Genomic DNA, 26,021 nt, shown 5'->3' with positions numbered 1-26,021 from the left:
ACTAATTTCCTTTTCTTCAATAATTTAGAATTTGAAGGGACCCTTAGAGTATGAAACTAAGAGTCACCTCACTATATATAAGAAATTGAATGTGAAATGAAAAATTAATTTATGAGTTACACATCCTAGCCCAATGAAAGAATAAGGATGAAAATTAAGAAACAAAATATCAGTATAAATAAGAAAATATATAAAATGTCTTTCGAATTTATTATAAAAATATTATAACTAAATATTTAACAAAAGAAATAAAAGATAATTCATGGATATCATTATAATATGAGAACAATTTTATTCAAAACTATTTAACAAGATAATGTGACAAAACATATCAATATGGTTAAATTGTGGTAACCTAATTGGCATAACAAAAAAATCTGTCCGAAGTAGTGTTATTTGACCATGAAAATAAGAAGCATGATGGATACTCAATGGTACAATTTTAAGAGAATTTTATACTAAAATCACTTATCTTTCTCTTATTCGGAGTCCATTATGACCTCAAACTCCAGGGGTCCCTAAAGTTTTACTCCAACCCAATCCCTAAAACATGGTGAATGAGAGAATATCTAAGAATTGAAGCTAAAAAATTTAGTGTAGCTAGAGTATCTGGGTACATCTATAATGCACATAGATGTGTTCATGTTTGTAAAATTAGTAAATTTAATATATTTGTAAAAATCTATAATAAAGTAAATAAATATATATTTGTTTTAATCAAGAACATTTTAAGCATTAAAAGAGTTGTGTCTATTTTTCTTTTAATCTCTTAATCCTTCTCTATGTTTATTAGACATAATATTAATAAAAATATATAATAATATTTAGTAAATGACATGCTACTTCGACGTTAATTCATTGCACCTAGAATATTTAGGTACATCTATAATGCACTATAATGCATATAGATGTGTTCATGTTTGTGAAGTTAGGAAATTTAAAATATTTCTAAAAATCTATAATAAAACAAATAAATATATATATGTTTTAATGAAAAACATTTTGTAAAGTTAGTAAATTTAAAATATTTTTGAAAATCTATAATAGAGCAAATAAATATATATCTGTTTTAATTAAGAACATTTTAAACATTAAAAGAGTTTGTGTCTATTTTTCTTTTAATTTCTTAATCTTTCTTTATATTTATTAGACCTAATATTAATAAAAATATTTAATAATATATAATAAATGACATGCTATTTTTTATGCTCACTATACATCTCTCATGTTTCTTTATAAATTTTAAAAATTTTCCATAATCGCTTGAGAGAGTGATACTATCATATTTTATAGTTTAAACTTAAAGCTTAATCTTATAGAAATAATGTTTCCTTTAATAATATGTTGTTGCACAACAATGATGTCATGGGCCCAATGCATGTTTAATCCACATTCACTTTTCTCAAGGAATTTAAAAATGTAGAAAAAGGGATAACTAAGAAGATGTAAGCTCCTAAAACACCATAAATAACTATGAATCCAAACCCTTAGAAATGGGTTGAGAAGGTATCACAGTTCAATTACATCATATGTTAAGTAGCTATTGTTCAAGGCACGCAAAAAGCAAGGCGCAAGGCTCAATTGAAATTTATTGTGAAAGATATGCATAATGTGTATGACTCATGGTGTAGGTTCATTTATTGTAATCTTTTTCTAAAGAAGGTATAGTATGGATTGGATGTGATATCCATAGACATAAACGTAACTTACATGTGTGTCTGTACATCATCATAGTTTCATCTTATTTTTTTTATGAACAGTAAGTTTTAATATTTTAATATTTTATTTTTTTAGTGGAGTAAATTCATATATTTGAATTTATGATAGTGTAGAGTATTATTTATATATTTTAAACTAAAATTTGTCAAGCATTGAGAAGATTAAATTTTTAATTGTAATTTTTTTTGTGATTTAATCTTATCAGGTAACTTGTGAGAATTGAATTTATGTAGGAGGATAACGATTATTTCTCCCACTTAAATAAATCCAATTAGCATCATCTAATTTCATGTTATTTGTTAATTCTTTCAAATTGAAAAAATCTATGCATTAACAAATCTGATTCTGCATAGTGCTTGATAAATCATGATTAAGATAATTCTAAGGTAGCTTAGTTTTATTTATATGTTGTCTCTCACACACATGCATGCGTTATATATAATTATTTATTTATTTAGTTTATCTAAAATATATATATATATATTATGTAATAAATTTTGATAAATAAAACATGAAAAATACAAATTAATTGAAGTATATTAAATCATACCTTTAATTATTTTTCGAATCAATGGTTGATTTCCTTTTAATGTGATAAACAAGGAAAAGCCTATTGAGTCTTTATTGGCCTTTACGTTATCTTTTAAATATGTTTAATATATGAAACCATATATTATTTTTTTTGTCACTCCATAAAGAAAGGTAAAGAATAAATAGCACATTAATAAGAAAGAGAAATAATATAAATTTGTTAATGTAGATTATTTTTTTAGGGTATGTATTAAGTACACTTCAAATGAGCATTTCATTCATTAAAAAGATGGAAAATTTCTTCAAAATTGTTTCCTAAATTAAAATGATCTCAAACATGCAAAAGTAATGACCTTAAGACAGTTATAGGAATACTATAGCATTAATAGAGCAATCCTTCGTCCAAATAAAAAATCTTTTTGTCTATTATTCTCTAAACTTCTACAAAATTGTACCGTATAAAATGTTTAAGGATACTAGTTTAGATGAAAGTGATATGATATATTAGTAGAACCATTGATTTATATAGAGGAGGTCAGAGGTTTAACTCTCAACATGTACTATGAGATATAATTCACATGATATTAGTTTAAAGGTGACGACATAAATCAAATATGATTAACCCAAATAATTATGGAAAACCTTTATTAATTAAACCAATTATGGATTAATCCAAATAATGAACTGCAGTTCCACATTGGATTCCACCGCTACCATGCATATATTCTAAAAGGTACATGTGTTGCCACATGTTGGTTATTGGTTGGTCCAAGTGGAAAAATTACAATCAACCACATGTTAACCTAGCTTGATTCCATGTGTTAACCCAACTTAAAAAAACATGTTATTATATCTACATGCTAACCATGAGTCTACCACATGTCAGCATTTGTATGTGTTATTTGGCAATCTTCGGTGCACCACCTATTACTCTTTCCCCCTTGATTTTCCTTCAAATTTTATAGATTTCAACCTTTGAATACATGTTAGTTCAATCCCATTTAAATTCCTTTAAAAACCTCTTGATGAGATCCTCAACATGGATAATTTCCATTATCATTTGAGATTATCAATTTGGATTAATTTTCAAAATCAATTTTGGATCAATCCTCTCCATTAAGAAACATTTGAACTACCAAGTATTCTATCAATGCAATAAATAGTTTAGGGTACAATGACCTTTATTTTATTATTTCCATCCATCATGATTTATTTCGATGCACTATTTTTAGACCAACATGAAGATATTCCACATAATGTATTCATGAAGTCATAATATTTCTATCAAAGAATAACATTTTCCAATAACTTATCAAGATATTTATAAGAAAAACAACAACTAAAGGAACTAAAATATTCTCACCTTGATCCATAATAATATGGGGTTCATATAGCTTAAAGGTTTTAATTTTCATCGCCAAATAAACATATACAGTCATGCATACATACACATAGATACATATGGAAGTGAATCTAAACAAAAAAAAATTTCACAATTTTTTTCCAAAAATGAAAATGGGCCATACCTGAGTGATTTAAGAATTTTTTACCTTCACCTTTAAGATGTGATTTCTTGATGTATAACCAAAAACTATAATTTACTTGGAAATTATGATTGTCCCGATGTTTGTCATATCTAACGTATACTTGGCTTAACTATTTCGAATTGTTTCTATACATCTTGATGAAACAATTTTATATTCTAAATGAATTTTGTGGATTTATATATCATTAGGTCCATAGGCCATTAAATTATTCTCAAAAAGTGTAGACCAAAGGATAATTATAAAAATATAAAAAAAATGTCTCAAAAGAAGATCTTTGAGTTGAAGAATGTATGGCAATGTTATAAACAGATTCTTTGTAATGAAACATATCATTCCAAATCTTAGGATGCATGACACAATGTTCTTGGAGTATATGTATCACTATCATATTGACCAATTGTTTATGTCCATCGCTCTGTGGATGAAAATAGGTGATTCTTTTAAGCTTGTCCTTGATTAACCCCCAGAAATTTCACAAAAAATCCGCAAGGAAGAAAGAGTCTCAATTAGGTACAATGCATGTCGTAAAACAAAACTTAATGTAAATATTTGGAAATGTGAAATATTCTCTCTTATAACTTACTTCTTACAAGGCATCAAGACACATATTTTGCTAAATATATCCACTACCACATATAAGTAATATTGTCAATCTCTAGAAATAGTTAGAAACCCTATAAATTCCATTAATACACTTTTCCATGGATAAGAGTGTATAGGGAGTGACATGTACAAACACAATTTTCTATTACCTAGTTTTCTAGTAACACACACAACCCATCCCCTTGCATATTTGGACATGGTTTTTGATCCAAACTTAAACAAGAATGCAAAAAATTATAGATATAACCATAAATACAAATATGCAACAGAAATAACATTTCATTTCATTAATATCAAATATTGAAATTTTCTTACAAACATAATGGAAATAAGACTAGCTCAGGTGATGGTAGCTTTTCTCTAATAAGAGATGTGGCAGCTACATGCATCAAAATTTTATTACAATGAGGCTCAAAGGCCTATTTATTACTGAGAAACAATAGAAAACCATAAACATCCAAAATCCTAACCCTAGGAGATGAAGTGCCAAAACTATGGGCCCCGTTTGGGTGAAGTGGTACATCAATTTCCCGGGGTCGTAACATTCACATACAATCTTCATTTGAAACACACAATACTTCGTTATAAATATCTATCTGAGGGCTACAACTTTAGACCAGCCAACGCTAATTGAAATAGATTGTTGGCCGCAGTTTCTCATAAAACATTGTTTAGGGCCACAAAATGGCTCCGGAAGTTCACAAATGGAAAAATTTCCAAAAATAGTAAGTTGTGTTGTAATTAAGGAAAGTGAAAAAATGAAAGTGACAGTGGTAGGGGTCCAAGCGGAATAGGTGGGTGGCCACTAACATCCACCTGGATCATTTTTCTTCATCCAAGTCAATAACAATAACATGGCAACCAAGCTAATGTTTTTTCTATAGAAAACTAACTAGAAATGAGAGAATTATGTGCTTCTATAATTACATATACTATTTCTTCCCACGTTATAAAAAATTTACCAAGATGATATAGTAGTTTTTATGAATGTTATAATCTAATTATTCTACATGAGTACTATGAATTAGTGCTCCATATACAACCTTGAAATTTTCATCTCTAGCATACTATTCAATATAGCTTTCATGAGCTAAAGAGCTACCTTGTTAAACAAAGGATGCAATAAAAAAATGTCTTTATAACATATCAACAACTTTGTTTCTTATAGCTTTCTTATACTTGGGGACCAAATGGATTGGATGTAAGAATCCCATCCATAAAAAATGTCATGATTCTTGTAGCTTGGATTGTGATTGAAGAAACTAAAAAGTCTAATGATTTATATGGATGATTATCTTCTTTCCCATCAAGTAATGGTTCCACATCTTAACATTACGAAGCAAAACATACAATTCTTTGTCGTAGGTATGATAGTTTCATACTATGCTACTGAAGGTCTCAAAATGGTAACAAATTGGTTTCGTTTGTTATATTAACAATGTTTCCACTATGTAATCACTTGCATTGGTTTCAATCTTGAATGTTTGTTGTAATTCTAGCAATGCCAAAGATAGGGTTGTGCTCATCTCCTCTTTCAAAGTTTCAAAGGATTTTTGTTTTCTCCTCACCCACTGAAATAACTACCTATTAGTTTTCAAAACCTGTAAGGGTGATGTAATAATCAAAAATTTAGTCTATCTTCTATACTGAATTTTTCCTAGGAAGCTTTTGTCTATTATTACATTATTAGCCCTAGGCCATTTCATGATGGATTCAACTTTAAGGGACTATTTTTTAATTCACCTTTCCCCACATATCACATAAACAAGTTAAATATGGTTTTCAAAATTCATGTTTTGGCATCTTTAGATACAATTTCTCCTCTTTCAAAAAATCTAAGATGTTCCTAACATGCATAACATGATCTTCCAAATTCTCATTGAAATTTATGATATCAACTAAGTATAGTATTTCAAAATCAACTATCAACAAACTAATTGCATGATTAATAATTCACATTAAAGTAGAAATAGAATTAGAAAGGTAAAGGAGCAAGACTAGCTATTCAAATAGACCATCTTTTGTTTTAAAAGATTTTTTTATAGAATATCACCTTCACAAATTTAGATTTGAAAATAACCACATCTTAGTTATAGCTTAGTCAAATAGATTTCATTCTTCAACTAATATAAAAAATCATAAATATGAGGAATTGGATAATTATTCTTCACTCAAGTCTTGCTTACTACACAAAAGTCTAGACACATTCTCCACATACCATCTTTCATTTCTACCAACATAATCAACGATCCACATGAAGAGTTACTCGGTCAAATGAATCCTTTCTCAGGAAAGCCTTGTACTTTCTTCCTGATTTCTTCACTCTCAGTCAATGATAACACACACCAATGTTAAGAACAAGAGCACCTTAGGGCAATTGGATCTCATTTTGTATCTCTCTCTTAGGAGCTATCCTTTAGGTTTTGTTGTGCTATTCAACAACCCCCCATTTGTTAATAGTAGTAGTCAATATTACATCAATAAATGGGGACCCTTAAAAAAATCCTTCCAAAAATAAACTTAGCATTTAGGGATTTTTCTTATTTATTATGGAATAAAACAAGATATCAATGGAACCCCTTTTCAAAAGAACTAGTAAATGCTTGCCTTTCCCACATATCACACGATTAAGCATGATTGAAAGCCTTCTTAACCCACCAAATCTAGAGAAAATCAATGAAAGTATGACTTCGCCCTAAAACGCTTTGAACCTACTATGTTTCTTATATCAACTAGGTCCTTAGGTATTTCTCATCAAAACTAAGTCTTGCATCGCATATCGATATTCATAGAAGGAATGCCTTAATAAGTTACCTAGAAAAAAAGTGAAATGCCAAATTGCAATCACATCTTTTCCCTTACCACATCGCATTTCGAGCATTTAAAAGAGCACCACAAACTTACCATCGGTCGAAATTGTGAAATACGATAAAGACCCAAACCCACTCCCGAGATACATTACAAACAAATGTTTAGGACCGCTGCTTAGTAAAAAGGTATTTACATAGAAAATCTAACAAATGAGCTATGTCTTAGAAATAATAATGAGCAGCTCACTTCTCACATCTCGCAGAAAAATAAGAGACAATAACAAAAGCAAAAAATGATAATGTGATAATGTGATCTACGATATTGCTTCGCAAATCGTAAAACTGGCATTATCGCAATTCAAAGGCTCGCCACCATAGAATCTTTCTTCTTGACTTATGATGTAGACATTTATGAGCATTAAAGCTAAGAGATAATGAAATATTAGTGTGCATTTAGTGAAGGTTAATGGCATTTATCTGTGAACAACCATTCAACGTGATATTATATCTTCTTACTTGCGTTCAAATAAAACTCCTTTCTATCACGTTGACAAGTTGTCTGTATTATTCCATTTCACATTCATTATTATCTCTGTATATTTGATAGCTATTGTCTTTCTCTACTTTCAGGAACAATCCACAGAACAAATCTTTGGGAGCAATGTTGAAGAAAGGCAAGGCAGTCGCGTCGTAGAAATCAGAAATGACTCCTCTATTTTTGGATACTACATGTAGTTGAGATGGGGGAACCTCTACGTGAGAAGCCATGTATGATACACTAGAAAAAGAGGAACCAAGACTTCTGGAAACAAAGATCACAATTGACGGTCGTGATTCCTCAGATGCCTCCATTTTTTAGACAACATGCTCGTTTTTGCATTGCATAACTTCACACCCAAAGATAATCCCTTATACAAATATGGTTAAACTTATCGATGAGGTTGATATCTCAGACAAAGAATTCATGACCAAAAGCCAAGAGGTTATGGGATCTTTTTCACCAGATAAGCTATGACTTGTGTACCACCTACCAGAGCCACAAGTCATGTACAATAAATAGTTCATTGAGAAGTTTGCCAAAGGGAATGAGGACCCAATAGATTGCACCTGGACCTGGTCAAATAATAAGAGAAAAATAAAAAATGAGAACAACGGTATGTACTCTACTGCTTCTATTTTTCCCCCTCATAGTTTTGGAGTGGCCATGCTATGTAGGATATTTAGAAAGCCCGATAGCACTAAATTTTCCCCAAAATGGCTGCCATTGATAGATGTAGCTGTAAACGCAACTATAATGAATTAGACCCAAATTTTGTCTGATAATTTTGCAAGAACGATAAGGGAGTATAGGAGGAAATAAGTGTCCCTTCGAGGGTTTACCCTTCATTTCTTATGAGTACATATGTGATGGATGCAATATATGTTGGTTCAAAATTTCCTATCATGGGATGGAAGTGGATTGTAAAAGATCCACTTCCCATTCATATATACCATAAAGACATGTGGGAATCTCAGTTTCACCCACATTTTTACAAAAAAATTCATGGAGTGATGATGCCTATCCATAAACAGATTTACAACCAAGATGCTCCTAGGTTTTCCAAGGAAGCCGAGGTAGATATCCTCCCAGTGGCCAGATGGTTTGGAGAGGAAATGTTCACATATATTAGGGTATTTGGCAACATTGCCTTATCGAATGTCCTCCCATAGAATGTTCTAGACAAATTGATGGCCAGAGAGATAGCCTATCAAACAACTAGTGAGGGTGGGCTGAGCAAACTAGGATTAAAGGAAGAAAAAAAGGACGATTTGGCCTACATTCCCTTTTAAGTGTGGAGCATTTGCACTACATGATGTGGGACATAAATTTAAATAATAAGAGATCATGTTATCTCTACAATTACCTAAATTCCCACAAAGGCAGTATGACCCATTTGGCATTGCCAAAGACATTACTACCATGGTAAAGGTGAAGGTATTCCATCATGCAAAAGATGCATTTGATGACATATTTTTTACAGAAAGAGACATTCACAGATGTGGAGCACATGGAATCACTACTTTTTGACCCAAGAGATCTTGAGGCCTTTCATGAATACAGAGAAAGGATGTTATTAAAGGTCCCATTGGATCAATTGTGGATTGAATCAATAAGGGAGCGAACTCCCAGCGTAAGTCGGGAGTTCCAAAGAAAATTCTAAAGTTGATTCCGAAGAAGAATCCCAAGAAAAGTCTACCAGGGAGTCAAAGCACTCATAACAACAATCACAGAATGGGAGAAGCAAAAGTAAGGAGTTAGAAAAAGATACAGACCAATCTACAGAAAAAACACCTGAGCAAACATCAATTAAAAAACATGCTGAAATTCACTCCACCTCCACCCAGCCAATAAAACCCCTGGTGATTGATTTAGATGAAGAATGGGAGCACTTTGATACAAAGCTCCATACAAAGGAACAAACACAAGAGCTATAGACTCCACAACATAGAACAACTCAAGAAATTGTGGTGGAGAAAAGTGTAAATACTCAACAGGTAGAGCACGTTCCAATTACTCCTACCTCTGAAATTGTTTTGGGGATTGAGGAGATTCCTCCTTTATATGTATTGTATAGCCCTACCCACAAATCTGTTGTTAAAAGACAAAGGAAGAAGAGGAAGTTGGATGCTACATCTGCTACTACTCTCAATAATGAATCGATGGATATTGTCTGGAAAGACTCACCCATCGACCCATCCAAGAACCTTACTAGACTGTCATAGTTTGTAGGAGCCTATGCTACAACGACTATCAATAAAGAAACATACGTGAAAATTTTGCTCAAGGAAACGGAAAATAAAATTTTGTTGTTAGAACAACAGTTGCAGCAAGAAAAATCAAACCAGTAAGAAAAATCGCAATTAGCTAACCTCCAACAAGATTTCGAGTAGATGCAAATAAAACATCAAGCCAAATTAGTAGAAAAGCAAGGATAGATACAATGAATAATTGATCTTCATAAAGATGATCCAAAAATTGATCAGTTTATTACTAAAGATCTTGGCCTTAACTCCCAGCTTATGCACCAAAAGGAACTATTATGCCAGAAGATCTTCCAATTGAATTCCTATTGTGAGACAAGTGACAAATTGATGAGTTAGGTCATTAAGATGAGACTTGAATATGATGAAATCTTGAAAATAGTTTCTGACTTCATTACCTGGCAGAATTCAAAACATGGGAGAAAGCCTGACTTGCCTAAACTGGAGGAATCACACAAGGGAATTTTATTTGTAAACTGGGATTCTCGGCTTAGACAAGCATAAAAGGAAACAACAGATGCAACAGGAGCAACAAACAGTGTTATCAAGAACATCAATGAAAATTTACATAGCGCCAACTTGGTGGCAGAGTCCATTCCAATTTTTCTTCCAAATGTTAAACAAATTGAACAACAGGGGAGGCAGGCAATAGAGGAAAAAGGAGAAGCAATTAGGCAAATGACTAGGTTAAACTAGGAAGCATACCTGTGACATTTAGTGAAACGTCACAACTAGTGGATTACCCTACGATTCCTAACCACTTCCACAGAGAAAATGGTGCCAACACTAACCGACACAGTGTTCACTGGGCAGTTGAAATCTGAAATCGGGTGATCGACACAAGTCAAGATCATGGCGGACATCTGTGATCTCAAATATCCAAAGCAAAGGAGTTAGTCAACATGTTCATTTCTATTTTTGTTTTATTTTGCATAATTTGAGGAAGGTTGTTTAAATCTCCTCAACTATTTTTGTAATAATGCATTTTTAGTTTTATAGTTTAGTATATAAACCCCTCTCATGCGTTTATAGAGGGGTCCAGAAATTTTATCAGAAACAATCTTCAAAACATGCACTTTTGCCCCTTTGATGAAGTTCTGTGAAATGAATGGAACATGATTTATTTTCATCTTATCTAGCATAGTCTACTGAAATTGCACTTTTGTACTCTTAGATGGTGTTGTATTGATTGGAAGTAGATCAATATTGCTGAAACACATGAGGACTTATTACAAATGGTACTTTTATCTAATAATTTTGTTTTACTTATGTATTAAGAAATAAGTTCTATTCAAGTTTTTTATATATGAAAGTTTGAATCTTGGTTAACATTATTGCATTTTTGTATGGTGATGGCCTAAATTTTATGTTGAATACATGAATAATTTCTTATGCGATATATCTTTCACAGTCATTTCAGCTAACTGTTTATTGAACATGATTCTTATTAAAACTATTTCATTTCTTATTGCAGTTGAATGATCTTTATTTCCAATTGCTTTAAGACATTATTGTAGATCGCATACTTCAAATTTATTCGTGGGTATAGTTAGATCTAGAGAGTGTTTAAAATATGATATATATGTGTGATTATTAGTTTAGATCAGATTACTTTTAGCTTAAACATTAATCCAAAATATCACATATCACCCGATCAGAACTATCATAAATTAGATTGGGAAACTAGTCCCATTATCCCTAGTCAGAGTCACTACACCAAACGAAAAAGGAACTGCCAATCAAGCTCCGAACCGAGTGGTTTTCCCCCATGTTGTAAGCAACAATTTTCAAATCTTCAACAGGTTCCTCAAAATTTTCATCATTTTTAGATACAATATTAACTAATTGATATTTTTTTGGGATCACATTGTTTGAAAGCATTGGATTTTCACCATCGTTAACATTTACAATTACGAGTAAAATAAATTGCTAGCATTTGCAGTCCTTTTCATTTATCTTATGGTTAAAAGAGAAATTTGGTCTTAATATGATGGACCCCCATGATATAATAAGTCACATATTTTATAAGATTATACTACTTCTCCTCTCTATATACGATATACTTCTTATAATACAAACATGGAATTCTTAAACAAATCTCACAAATATCAAGTGGCACAACATTTAACTCTACCTCATTAGTGACTAGATGTAATTGGAAATTTGACTTTGTCTTGTTTAGCCACCTGTAACATAACATTATCACATAGCCATCCTAAATTATATGGTTTTAATTAAGCTTAGTTTTAAGTCCTAATATTTGAACAATTTCATCAAATAGTGACCCTCTTTTTCTTCCTATTCCAACATTTCCCAAGAGATTTTTTTATATTATGAAAGTTGCACTGCCTTTACCACATGTATCGTCTAGGGTAATAATCAATTTTTTTACTACAAAATTTCGAAAATTGTGATAATGACCACAATTATTATTGACGTTTATTACGTTTCATATTATTTAACCACTTTAGCTTTATTTTTAGATGAATTTTCAAACATATTATTATCGTTCGCTACATTTTTTTGATGTGAAAATGTAGGTTTCTCATCTTATTTCTTCAATGTAGTTTTTATTTTGACAATACCATTTGCTTTGTTTGTGCATTCAACTGGCTGAACTAAATTCTTTAAGAAGCGCTCATGGAAATTATTTCCCATTGACTGGATCCAAGTAGCTTATACACAAACCTATTTATGATCATTTTGGTTAGACATATGAATAGTATGTCTCGAATAACTATTCCACCAAACAATATACTTCAAAATATTTTCTTCTTTATAAGTAGGATTACAAAATGTTAACTCTCTCTTCCTAAATTCTTGATTATAATCTTGTAATATTTTTCCTCTACCTTCTCTTAGATTCTTCCCCAACATCAATTCTTGTTGAATATATCCTAATGAATATAATTTATTCTTTAATTTACAGGTGAATACATAACAATAATATGGAATTTTACCTTTCATACAAAAATTTTACTAAACCTTAATCTCTTACCATATAATGTTGTACCTCCAATTCAGGGAGTAACTAGATAAATCTTGACTTTTTCATCTCCAATTATTTAAACCATGCAATAGAATTATATATATTTGATCGAGTTATTTATATTCTATACATTAAATTGGTCCTTATACATCAAAAAATAGAATTTCACATCTAATTTTTACAAATGTAATTAAGGATCAACCTTCTCTAGTTTCCCATTTTGAGATGGAGAAGAAGGAGGAGGAGGAATTTGAGTAGCATCACCACTCAACGTTCTCTAGTTTCCCATTTTGAGATGGAGATGGAGAGGGAGAAGGAGGAGAGGAAATTTGAGTAGGGTCCCCACTCAACCTTCTCTAGTTTCCCATTTTGAGATGTGCATGGAGTTGAAGGAGGAGGAGGAGGAGGAATTTGAGTATGGTCACCACTAACTCTGTCATATTTAACTTCACTTTGCCCTTCTCCGTTCTTTTGTTATTTTTTGTACAACTCTTCCACCATAGCATAAATGTTGAAAATTCCTACCAAAATTCCCTTTTATACTTGGTGATGCTCTCTTTCTCTTCAAATTCCACTAATTGTTGTGGAAATGTTTATCTTGTACTAAAATCAAGATTAAATTATTTAAGTGGTCCTTCTCCACGCTTGATATTAAACCTAATTAACATTCAATACTTTGAAAATGTTTTATTAAAAATTCTCTAATACCAAAATGGATCTGAAATGAAATATTTAAATTGCCTTTGTATATAACTATAAGATTTCCACAAATTTATTAATTGAATAGATTTAATAAAGCTTTAATGAGCATTGAAAAGACGTAATTCTGAAAAAAAGAATAAGAAATATAACTAACATCAAGTTGTTAATGGGTGTCACTCCTCCTGAGATACATCACTAGGTTTGCTTCAAATGAGCATCCAATCCATTAAAAAGATGATAAAGTACATCAAAATGATATCCAACTTATAATGAAAATTTCTTTAAGACTTTTAGGAAGAATAGAATACTATTGGGACATTCTAACCATCCTCTTCATGCAAAAAGGATTTATGGCTATTATTCTCCAAAATACTACAAAAATACACCTTATAAATGTTTTTGACATAACAACTTACATGAACGAGTTGTGGTCTCATGGTAAATGAATTTATTTATAGAAAGGAGATAGAAATTTAAAAAATTAGCACAAATAATTATGGATAAACTATGTTAACTAAACCAAATACAGATCATTCCAAATAATGACATTTAGTGCCACATTAGATTCCACCATCTCTACATAGAGCTTTTAGAAGGTACATGTGGTTCACATGTTGACCATCACTTGGTTATTGTGGTGCCATGTGGCATCGTTACCTTCAACTTCATGTCAACCTACCTTGTGCCACATGTTAGACATAATTTTTCCATGCATTAGCCTCTAGGTATTTCACACATCCTCTAGTTGTGCCAAATATCATTCTTGCACTTTCTTTGCCTTCAACTTCCGAAGGTGAAATGTTTTATATATGGTATGAATTTGAGCCTATTAAAATTATTTTTCAACTATATTTATGATCTTTTTGACATCACTACTTATTCACAACCATCAATTCGGATTAGTTTTGGTAATCCTCCTCAACCATATGTGCAATAATTGTGAAACAAAACTATAATTTAAAGAAAAATTTATATCCAATATTGATAAGTGATCACTTGAATCATGGAATTAGTTTGATCAAGAAAAACCTACCCAATTTAAAAATAGAAAGAAGTAATATCTAGTGACACAAGGGTTTCCATTGCCTCATATAATAAAAGGAAAAGTATTTATCATGTAGTTGGCCTCATTGCTAGCAATGTAGAAAACAAATCTGATATAAGGATTTGAACTAATAGGTTTTTATCTAAGTCATCCTCATACACAACTTAATTTAGAATAAAACACTTAGTGAGATTGTTATAAGTTGAATTCAAAAGCTAATAATCATAGGTGTCAATATTTTAAAGATGCTATTGTTCAAACTTCTCAAAAAAAATCTAGAGTTGACATTGGTTAATGAAAAAATCTCACTTGTTTAGATCTTAAAGCTTAGCTTTAGTAAATTGATTTGGTTAATAATGAATGTTTGGCTAATGGCTAAATTTTGCATGTAGTTAGCAATAATGGAATTTAGAATATAGAGAAAATAATAACCTAAAATATATTCGTATGGATATTATAAAGCATCTGTAATTATGTTTAATTCATTGTTATTCGTAAAGAAAGGATGTTTAAAAATATAAGTAGCGTATGACATCTAGTCAATCAATGATTAAATTTCTTGTGATGAAACATCTCCTTGACATGTATAATATTGTATTCATGGACTCTATATTTACAAGAATTTATTGTTTACAAATCCTATCATTATGTCTTGTATTTTTAAAATTGGTTTTGGGAGAGGAGAGAGGTATGAAAGTTCCCTATGGTAAGGGATGTGATCATAGATCTTCTCTTCATGAGTGTTTCTTGAGAGGAGTACTCATATTGTTATGATTTCTAATCACTCCACTTAAAGAGAATGAGAAGGGAAAATTACTAAAGACAAATTTAACCAAAATGTGCTGGAATTCTTAGGATTTGGATTCAACCTAATTAAAAGAAAGGTAAAAAAGAAAAGAAACAAACATTGATTTAATTATTAATTCATCACAAAATCCCACGAAATGAACATTCGCTTTGTTTCACATGAGATTCATGCCTAAGTCCTGCACCATCTATACTTTAGGAAAGGATATCCATCAAAACCAATGTGTCAACACTGATGGAAATTTACTAACATTGTGATCCTCTAATGCATGATGGATTGTTAATCTCATTATCAAGCTAATTTGAATCGATAATTTTTAGCCTTGAAACGAGTTGTAATAGATACCCATCAAATTGTCCCTCCACATAATGGTGACCCTCTTTTTCTTCCTATTCCAACATTTCCCAAGAGATATTTTTATATTATGAAAGTTGCACTGCCTTTACCACATGTATCATCTAAGGTAATAATCAATTTTTTTACTACAAAATTTCGAAAATTATGATAATGACCAAAATTATTATTGACCACAATTTATTTGAAAAAGAATAAGTATTTATTCTTCATCCTTCAAGCATTAAATCTTATTATAATTTATCAATTAATATTTTACTTATTAAAAACTCGCAATTAATTATTCATGAACCCAACTTAAATTTTTTTTATTAATCATCCATACACCATTTAAAAAATCCCTTTTTTAGATAACATAATAACTTTCCTCCAATTCAATATTTCCTTTCTCTTATTCATAAAACCTATTTGAATGTCCACTTATTAACTATCCTTGATTTATTCAAAAAAAAAAAAAAAAAAAAAAATTACATATGAACCTTTATTTCTTCCTATTCTAACATTCCTTAAAATATTTTTTTATATTATAAAAGTGCCTTACCACATGTCTCATCTAGGTTAATCATCAATTTGTTTTCTACAATATTTCGAAAATTGTAATAATGACCGCAATTATTGTTTAACCCAACTAATTGGACCATGAATAAGTTATTTTTGTTCACCTCAAATTATTTTGATGAAAATCAATGAAAATGAAATACCCTATACCCTCAAATTACGACCGAATGGCTCTTCGCCGTCGAAGTCTACGTAGGGAGGTACGTTATCGTTGGCATTTTTCTAACGCTTCCAGATATTCGATGACAAAACCGCCCTGTCCATGAGGTTAACACCGTTATTCATGGAACGACAAACCAATGCGTATATCGTATGCGTAGATACCTTCTACCATAAATCATCCTCGTAGAGGCATGGGATAGGGGTCACTCAATTTAGATCTCTTTCGAAGTTGTAATTTTGGATTAGGATTATATTTTGGGTTATAACAAGACATTTGATTTACAATGGATTAAGAAATTGCAGTTTTATCTTTATGACAGACGGAGGACGGAATTACAACTCCACTGTAAAAAAAAACTACACTGTAGTGAATCATTTACAAATAATCCACCATAAAATCATTATTATACAATAAAGCTGTAACTCTCTAGCTCGAATTGTTTAAATAATATTAAAATATAAAATTAAATAAATCCAACATATTGCAACTCGCTCAATCGAATGGTTTAAATAAAAAATAAATAAATCCAAAAACTTATAGAGAATCTTCCAAAATATAATCTTAGATTTACTCACTTATCTAGATCACCCATACATAAGTAACTGTTCGTCAGTTTAGAGTTCCAAAACCACAAATAAAATTTAAAGCTTTAATGTTGAATGATAATATGGATTACAGCATTAAAGCTTTGACGATTTTGTGTTTACCGAATGTGGAGAAACTAGGGGATGTGAGTTCTGACATACAACGCCGTTGGTAAACAGGAATCGGGATAATTAGGTGAGGAGACAAAGGAGAAAAATGACGGATTACAATATTATCTAAATCTATTATTCCTGTTTTTGAAGTCATGATAGCAATGGAGTCAGGGAAACGTCCGCATTCAGATCTTTGGAGAGCCAGGTATGGAAGTCAATATTAGTCGGCCGCATATTCCCATTAAAACCAAGAAAATGAGCATATAGTCGGTGTTGTCTGCGGCAACAAGTCAGTGGAGATAACAAAAGTCGCTGCATGTCACTTTCTCATTGATGTACAGATTTGGAAACGTTCGCATGTAACCCTCTCTAAATATTCGCTCCTCTTCCTCCCCTTGTGCATACTAGCGTAAGAAGCTATTGTTTTGTTTTGTGCGATAGTATTGAAGAAAAACTATCGGCTTACAGTAGAGCTGAAGATGGTGTCAGGGACTGCAATAACGGAAGAAGTGTGTCAAGTGGAGGCAAGGAGACTGTGGAACGCCATGGTGAAAGACAGCCATAACGTCTTCCCAAAGGTTTTGCCTGAACTTGTCGCTTCCGTGACCTTAATTCAAGGAGATGGAGGCGTGGGCAGCATCAAGCAGATCAACTTCACCCCCGGTATAACTCCCATAAATTCCTCTGTTGATTACATATTCTACCTAATATCATTATAATTCCACTTCTAGGTATTTCCGTTTTTGAATTAACGGATTCCCCCGTAAATGAGTTTGAATAATTTGTTATCATTTGGTGCTTACAAGGATTTTCACGTTCTTGTCACAGCTCACAAGGATTTCAGCTTCGTCAAGGAGCGAGTGGATGAAATTGACGAGGAAAAAATGGTATTGAAGTATACAAATATCGAAGGAGGGGTGCTGGGAAAGAAACTGAGTACTGCAAAGTTTGAGGTCAAATTCGTTCCCAGGAAAGAAGGAGGATGTGTGGCCAGCTGGATCTGTAATTACGAGACCCTTCCTGGTGCTCAGCTTGAAGAAAGCAAAGCAAAAGAGATAAAGGAAAATAGCAATGCCATGTTGAAGAAGATCGAGCAGTATCTGCTCTCCAATCCTTCTTTATACTGATCAACATATCTCTATGCGCTTATGTCTTCGTATGCATTAATAGTTTAGTGCTGAGCATTATATGAATGAAACGGCAAAATAAAGAAAGGTGGTGATATGCCTTCGGCCCATCGTCCATAGTTCTCGTTATTTCTGGGCTGTAACATGCCCTCTACGTCTTTGCAATCGTAACTTTATCGTTACATATAATGTGTGTATTTCCATCCATATAAATAAATAAATGAAGTTGTGTATTTCCATCCATATAAGGCGAATTTCCCTTGTTTTTATTCAAACACAGTCATGTTTAGCATATTAAATAGATCAGTCCTTTTTATGAGTGAAATGCATGTAGAATTTGTGGGAACTGCTCAGTTGGTTTGTTTTTCTTTGTAAAATTATACATGTTATGGGCCTTATTAGTCCCCGCCCGAGGCCATGCAGGGACTATGGTAACAGATATGATGCTCATTAACATTAATTATGCTGTTTAAGATTCTCAATAACCAAAGTTTTAAGACTTGCAACATATTTTTCATAGTGAATTTTTTTTCGCCATCTTATTTGGCCTCTTCCCTAGGCAGGGAAGCCATAACCATATGTTATTTTCATGTTTCTTTGAAATGTTTCCTTGACATTTTCAATTGTGAAACCAATGCTGGCATTAATTCATTTTGGTTAAATGGTTTTATTTAGACATGTTAGTAATATATATGTTAGGGATAGCACACTGCATGCAACCAAACCACCAGACCAAATACCACATGGCTGCACATGGCTACTATGTGCCCTCTTGTTTGGTAACATTTCATTACTTCCAATTTGTCATACCAATTAACATTTCATTCCTTCCTGCAATAGTGGATTATGGTATCCTACGATATTATTGCACCCATTAATAAAGCCTTTTGGGGTTTCTTTTCATTGCATATTGGCCATTTTCATTTCCAACAGGATTTCCCCTCATAAATTTCATCACATGTAAAGCCAGCCAGACCACCAGAAGAGGGCTACGTTAGATTTGGGCGAAAGAAAATACTGGTGTTCTGGTGTTTAGAGAATTACCTTTAGAAAAATTGAGGCTGAATGTGGGTTGATTAGCTCCTAAATAACTGATGTGGAAAATGAGTTTCTCAGGCAGGTCTTTCTTGGTTTTCCAAACCACCCTTCCGAGTCCAGCATATACAAGTCCGTATTTGTGCCCAGTTTCCTGCATCCTTCACGAACAGCCCGTCATACATGTTATCATACATTCAGCCCTCTTCCAGCATCTTGGACAGGAAATACCAGTCATGGTATGGTCTTTCGCTTCTAGCAACTCGGATGGGAATATCGATCACAATATGGTATTTCGCTTCGAGCAACTCGGACAGGCAATACCAGTCATAGTATGGTCTTTCTATTTTCCTTCTTGAAAACAAATGAGCATCGCACTAACCAATATTTTTGTTTCACCCATGGGTAGAACTACAGCAACTGCAGGAACCACTGCCCACCTTGCCCGATTCTTCAATTAGTAATGGCTGAAAACACCTTGTTTCTCCTTGGGAAAACTCACTTTATGTCACCTGTGAAGATCTAAGCGGAGATTTTCTCTTTGTCTCTCCTGTCAAAATGGTGAAGTTATTAGTTGGACTTGGACTTCGCGGAGCACCTCCCAACCTGTAAGTATTATAGCTGCCATGAAACCTACCTTATATTCCACCTTATTGCTCTGTTGCTCTTCAACCTGGCTTGGCTGGCTCTTCTACCCTGCTTCTGGTTTCCATCCTTCTATAAGCGCGACTGCCCAATACACATGCATATGGGAATAGACAAGTACATGTGCATATCCAGTGTGGCAACATCATGAACGTAACCACATGCTCCATTCGGTTGACCGTAGGGGCAGTTTTGGATATACTAAGAATGGCATAGTAGAGAAATAGAATGCTTTGGCGCATTGTCTAGGTTATTATGGTCGCTCTAAGAATCATGCTATATTGCCACTTTAACCATTCTCGGGTTTCAATATGCCTACTTGGGTTTCAATCTACCTGCTCACAGATGTTTTGTTGATGCAACATTCGGTGGCCTACTTTAGAGCTTGCATGCTATGTTACAGAGACAGAGGTGTAACGTTAGGTGACCTGCTTTAGAACTTGCATGTTATGCTATGGAGAGAGAGGAGAGAGAGGTGTATGGAAAATGGCCCTCTCGTAGGGCCCACAAGGTGGATCAGTGTTCTCATTTTCATTTTTATTCTTATTGAAATCGCTTGAATTTCTTATCTTTATTTTAAATTTGAACTAATTATACAATTTGTAGGGATTTTCCTATTTCACATTCTAACTAGCATGGAGTTCATATGTTTATAAATATCCTCTCCTCTACCCTTAGCCAAAGGTTGTGAGTGAGGTTTCGTAAAGGGAGGGAATTTATGGAGCTGGGCACCAACAACATCATTGTGCACAAGTAGTTGTTGGATTTTCAAAATTAGGATTTTAATAATGCAGCTTACATTGTTCACAGGTAGTTCTTCGATTTTCAAAAACCCTTAAACTAGTTTCATGCATTTATTTTCTGCAATATACAGGTTTAGCCTTTAGGATCATTAGGATTTTAGTAATGGAGCGTACGTCCACTAAGATCCTCGATTTTAATTCTTGCCATCAACCCTTTCAAATCAAGATGATGTCACTTTAATAAACCCAATTTTGGTGTCCTCTACAACAAAAACTAATTTCGTTAGAGGAATTGCTTTAAACCAAGATAATAGCTGAAGATAGCCAAGATTATTTAATGGGTAATCAAGGAGAGAATGTGGAGCCCACCACAACACTTGCCTAGGGTGCCAAGGGAGGTATATCTACTAACCTCAATGAAATTAGTATAGAGCTTGCAAAGAATTCCATGCCCATTGAGAACAGTAAAGTAAGAGAAGTTGAAACTGGAGCAGTGCCAATTTTTGGTTTCGATGGTGGTTCAATTGAGCTTGGAGGAATGAGTTCAAGGCCTACAAGAGCAGAATGGAAGAACACCTTCAAGGCTTACGGGGATGCTGCAAAATAGTATGCATTCATCACTCTTGGAGGAATTTCAAATCGACGGTTAATTCCTTGTTAGCCGTTTGAGTGGCTCGTTGCTTGTGATCCTCATGGAATTCTTAAATGAGGCAAGGTAAAAATTGAGGTTCCATGGCTCTTAGACTCAGAATATGTTTCTTATTTTAACATAGTACCCAAAAGTAGCAAGGATTGAAGACTACTCAAGCACAAATTTCATTTTGAAGGTCTCGTTTGTGAAGGGTTTTCTTTCTTAGAGATATGCACTCTATAGAACTACTTTTTAAACATTTTTATTTGCTTCTCTTCTTATGTACATGCTTTCCATGTTCTGAAAGCATAGTGCACGTAGGTCTATATCAAGTATATGAACAGAATAAAAGTGGAGGTGCAAATTTCTTATTCTCTGAAACAATTCAAAATATTTGTAGTTTATTAGTTTAATGATGCATTCATACCTCAACTAATTGGATTGTAGTATCTATCGTCTTATTTATCTCTCATCAATATATTTATAAATAAAGAAATGGCTTTACTTTTCTTACTCTTTTTCATCATCTTACTTTGCTGAGTTATTTTCTTCATCTCAGATGTATATAGTGGAATTTTTGCCATAAAATTAACTGAAATTCATCCTCTACATTTATATCCCATTTTTTGTCAATGTACACTAGCTATGGCATTGATGTTTGAAATTCGTAATCATGCCATTGAATAGTGAAAATGTTGTTTCCTAGCCCTTCTTCTAGACATGGCACCTGAATTTTCTCTTAGGATTCTACATAGTGCCTGATGCTTAGTGGTGTAGAAAGAAAAACGAATCCTCAAGTTTATGGAAGTAGTTGAGAGGAGAAACTCAGAAAAAATATTTAAATGATGAATAACTTCTTTTTTTGGATGATAGATCCAAGAAGGATTCAAGATGCTCATGGACATAACTCCTGGTCCTACAGCGATTATGCAAGTTTGGTTTTCTCTCTTTTTTGATCTGTTATTTTTTAGTACTACTATTTAATAACTTCACCTGCATTCTTTTATTCCTGGATTGAAAGTTTAAATCCTTCAATTGTTAGGCATGGTAATGACCTTACTTCAAGTTTTGTTTATTTTATTTGCAAAATCTGTGCATTAGAAAACCTAAGCCATCTGAGCTTTTAAAGCTTGGTAATCAGATTCTGATGAAGTGATCAATAACATCGTAGGTTTTATATATGTATTCCCCTTTATTTGTCTTCTCCCATGTTTACATTCGTGTTGTTCTTCTATTATTTCAATTTCATTCATTTCAAAGAATTGAGTGTGATGTGATCTACGAATTCATATCCTCTATTCTCTTGTAGTTTCCCCTTTTTTTCTTCTGTTATGTCATTATACACTTTCACCATTGAAGCTCCAACTCTAAATACATTTCATATTAGGTGTAGTGAACTTATTGGAATGATTGATCACATTCACAGTTCTTTCTTGATTTTAAAAGGAATCCTTAAACAAGGTTATGCATTTTCATGATTGATGTTTGTATTTAGTTCTACTATTCAACTCATGTTAAGAAGAAATTTTGAAATCAGTTTCATGTTTTTAACTAGCATGGCAATTGTGTATTCTTGCGACAATAGGCTATTGTTCCAAGTATTTTACGAGACACCAGCCAAGAATTTTTTGAGGAGACGTTACACTTATTGGAAACAACAGTAGACATTTGCTACAATCGAATCTAGAAAATCAACTCTCTATGGTGTCACTCAAGGCTGAAGGGATCTATGTTTATCATGGTAATTAAAAGGGAACCGATCTAGATTTTATTACTGTTAGCTAATCTATATACAAGAATCGTCTAATTCAGATCAAACTATCTTTTTAGCAGCATGGTTTCAAGTTCCAGTAGTAAAGGAAAACTAAGAAACTATTTTCGCAATCAATCTATGGTTGTTGTGGGGAAAATATAAGTGAGTAATATCCTTCTTTTTTTTCATTCATTCTATATTATTGATTACTAATATGCCTGTAGTTAGCTAGTGAATAGTGTGTACTAATCTTAATGGGGAATGTGTGACCATCGCTTGCCTTCTTTCTCTGAAATGAAATTTTTAGTCATATGGTTGGGTTCTCTCTCTAAGATTACCACCATTGCTTGTTGAATTCGAGATGATTGGATGGGCACAAAAAATCTGAATATGACGTGATTACCATTCATATATCCTCTGATTCCTTCTTTCGAGACAGTGATTAGTTTGATCATGGTGAGGAACGGATTGCCAGGATCATAAAGTTTTGTTTTAAATATAAATTCCCTTCCTCTTTGGTTTATGAGCACAATTTTGAAGCTTGTTCCTACTTTAATAGGTGAAGATAAATATATCAGCCCTTAAAAATATCAAGGATTACATGGAGTTTTCTTCAACACTAGTTAAGGAAGAATCAGTGGTGGTATTACCAGGTATTTGCAACACATTTTCCTCTAGTAGTGTGCACACAATAAAGCTTTCTAGACAACACTTGGGTTGACACCTACTTGGAATTGACAGATTGTCTGGCAATAAAATATAGCCTAATGGAGTGTATATGCTCATTAAGTAACCAACTTAGATATGGCTTCCAAATGTATGTCTTCAAAAGATTATGATATCGGCACCTTCTGACTATCTGATATAGTATGTCTCACTCTCTCCTTTCTTCTATTGTATGCTTGTATCATATACTATACTATGATTTGTTATCATTTTTTGTCTTGTCTTTGAAGTTAGTTTTGCATCTATAATCAGTGGTTCTCAAGCAGGTCTTAAGCTTAGCATCTTGGTTACTGGTTTTCCTGATTCTTTGATGTCATTAGTTGTTGAAGAGAATTGTTTTATATTATCTAGTACATGGAGTTTATGTTGTTCTAGATGGGGTCTCTAAAAAAAATTCTTCATCATCAACCTAGTTTTTATTGCATAGTTTACATATTCAGTCCTAGGGTGATTTTTGGCATGCCATATGGGCAGCGTATTGCTTTTAGATTGTTGTAGCATGTAGGTTGGGATTCATGCTAATGAAATTGTATGAATTCTACTCTGTTTGAACTTACATTGAAAACCAACAATTTGAAAACAATATGTAATTTGCAGAGCTCTCATTGGCAAAGACTTTGCACAAATGGCTCAAGCAATAAAATGGTTGAGATTGGAAAAATTCCCACTGAGCAGAAAGACATAAAGAAGTTATAGCTGGTTTGGAGAATAAAACAAATTCTGGTGACAAAAGGCATACTATGCCATCTACAAATGAGGAACAAGCAGGTTCTTATTGCACGCTCAACGAGTGTTAGTTTTTTGTTGGGGATCTAGTATAGGGTCATGAACTCGAATGTTTTATGTGACGACACTGCTTTAAGGTGTAACATGGTAAGACAAGTTTCATGGAGTCTATTGGTGAAAATTCCTTTGGCTCTGGTTGATGCTTCGTTGCTATTTTCTCTGCAACCACCCTTGCCCCAAGCCAGACCTTCAAAATTTATGGCATTTCGAGGAGAAGCACCAAGCCAAACTTTCAGCATTTCTGGAATTTGCAGGAGACACAACAATACTTTCTCTACTAATTTTTGCTTGGCTTATATTCGGCTAATTGGATATTTTCACCAGCTTCTTCATCATTGATTTAATCTGGTTCTTCTCCATTGCCAACCATCCATGTCAGCTGAGATTTCAAGTAAGGAGCTTTCTTCTCTGCTTCTATATCATTCGACAGGTTATGTTTTTCTTACATCCTTGGTGTATTGGCTCATTATTTCATTTGGGTAGGTGAGATTTGTTTTCGTACATTTGTTAATGTTGCTTGTTTGTGCTGTGTGTTTTTGGTTTTAGGATTTGTTCCACTTCGAAATCTATATAGCAGGCTTGATACCTTGAATTTTTTTTCATTGTGGTGAATTGGTTTGTGTTTGGAGGCCAATTTAGTCTACTATTGTAACTGGGTTGTTTTGTTTCTTTTTCATTTTGTCTTCTTCATTCCATTTTACTACCAAGACTATTGGATTTTCTTGGATTTACCTTTTAGCCTTTTTGGGTTCCATTGTGCGGAAAAGATTTATTAAACTCTAAAATTGAAAATTTGAAACCACTTCATTCTAGAGAAACTAGATCCAATATTCCTGTTTTTCTTTGATTTTGAGTGGGCTTTGTCTATTTTGGCATTTAGTTGCCTGTATTTTTGGCTTCTCTTGAGAATAAATATCTGCAAGAAGAAAAAAAGAAGAATCCTTTATTCCATTGCAGCACCAGGGCTCTTGTTTTTGACATTTGATCTTTTAAATGATTTACAGGGATTCTTGCCATTTATTTCACTTGTGCTACTATTTTATTCATTCTAGGATTGTCCTTCAGTAAGGATGACGAGACTTAAATTCCATCTCTAATTCAATACCCAAACCAATTTCTTCTGTAGACAACTTGACTGGCCGAAAGCGAATGAAATTAAATATTCTAATCAATGTTCAGTGCTAATAAGTCTTGTATGAAACAGGTGGTGGCAAGCGACTAGGTGGGTCAAGGGACTGACCTTGCA

The 26,021-nt window shown here is 32.9% G+C and overlaps 1 protein-coding gene across 1 annotated transcript; it reads left to right on the top strand.

Moving 5' to 3' along the window:
- The first annotated feature begins 17,731 nt into the window (after positions 1–17,731).
- Positions 17,732–18,689, top strand: LOC149225903 (pathogenesis-related protein 1-like). The gene is made up of 2 exons (XM_089377330.1): positions 17,732–17,992; positions 18,158–18,689. The coding sequence occupies exons 1-2, from the start codon at positions 17,809–17,811 to the stop codon at positions 18,454–18,456; spliced, it is 483 nt and encodes a 160-aa protein (XP_089233456.1). The 5' UTR covers positions 17,732–17,808; the 3' UTR covers positions 18,457–18,689.
- The last annotated feature ends 7,332 nt before the right edge of the window (positions 18,690–26,021 follow it).

Source organism: Pinus tabuliformis, chromosome J, assembly GCF_031772625.1.
Source record: "Pinus tabuliformis cultivar Carrire ecotype Pingquan chromosome J, CPIR1, whole genome shotgun sequence".
Lineage (NCBI taxonomy): Eukaryota > Viridiplantae > Streptophyta > Pinopsida > Pinales > Pinaceae > Pinus > Pinus tabuliformis.
Note: the sequence above shows the minus strand (reverse complement) of the source record. Positions and strands in the feature narration are given on the sequence as shown.

What these genes read in the sequence shown, in the direction of transcription:
- LOC149225903 (XM_089377330.1), top strand. Translation starts at nt 17,809, where the DNA reads ATGGTGTCAGGGACTGCAATAACGGAAGAAGTGTGTCAAGTGGAGGCA. An exon ending in GCAGATCAACTTCACCCCCG is followed by an intron (nt 17,993 to 18,157) that starts GTATAACTCCCA and finishes TTCTTGTCACAG; the next exon opens with CTCACAAGGATTTCAGCTTC.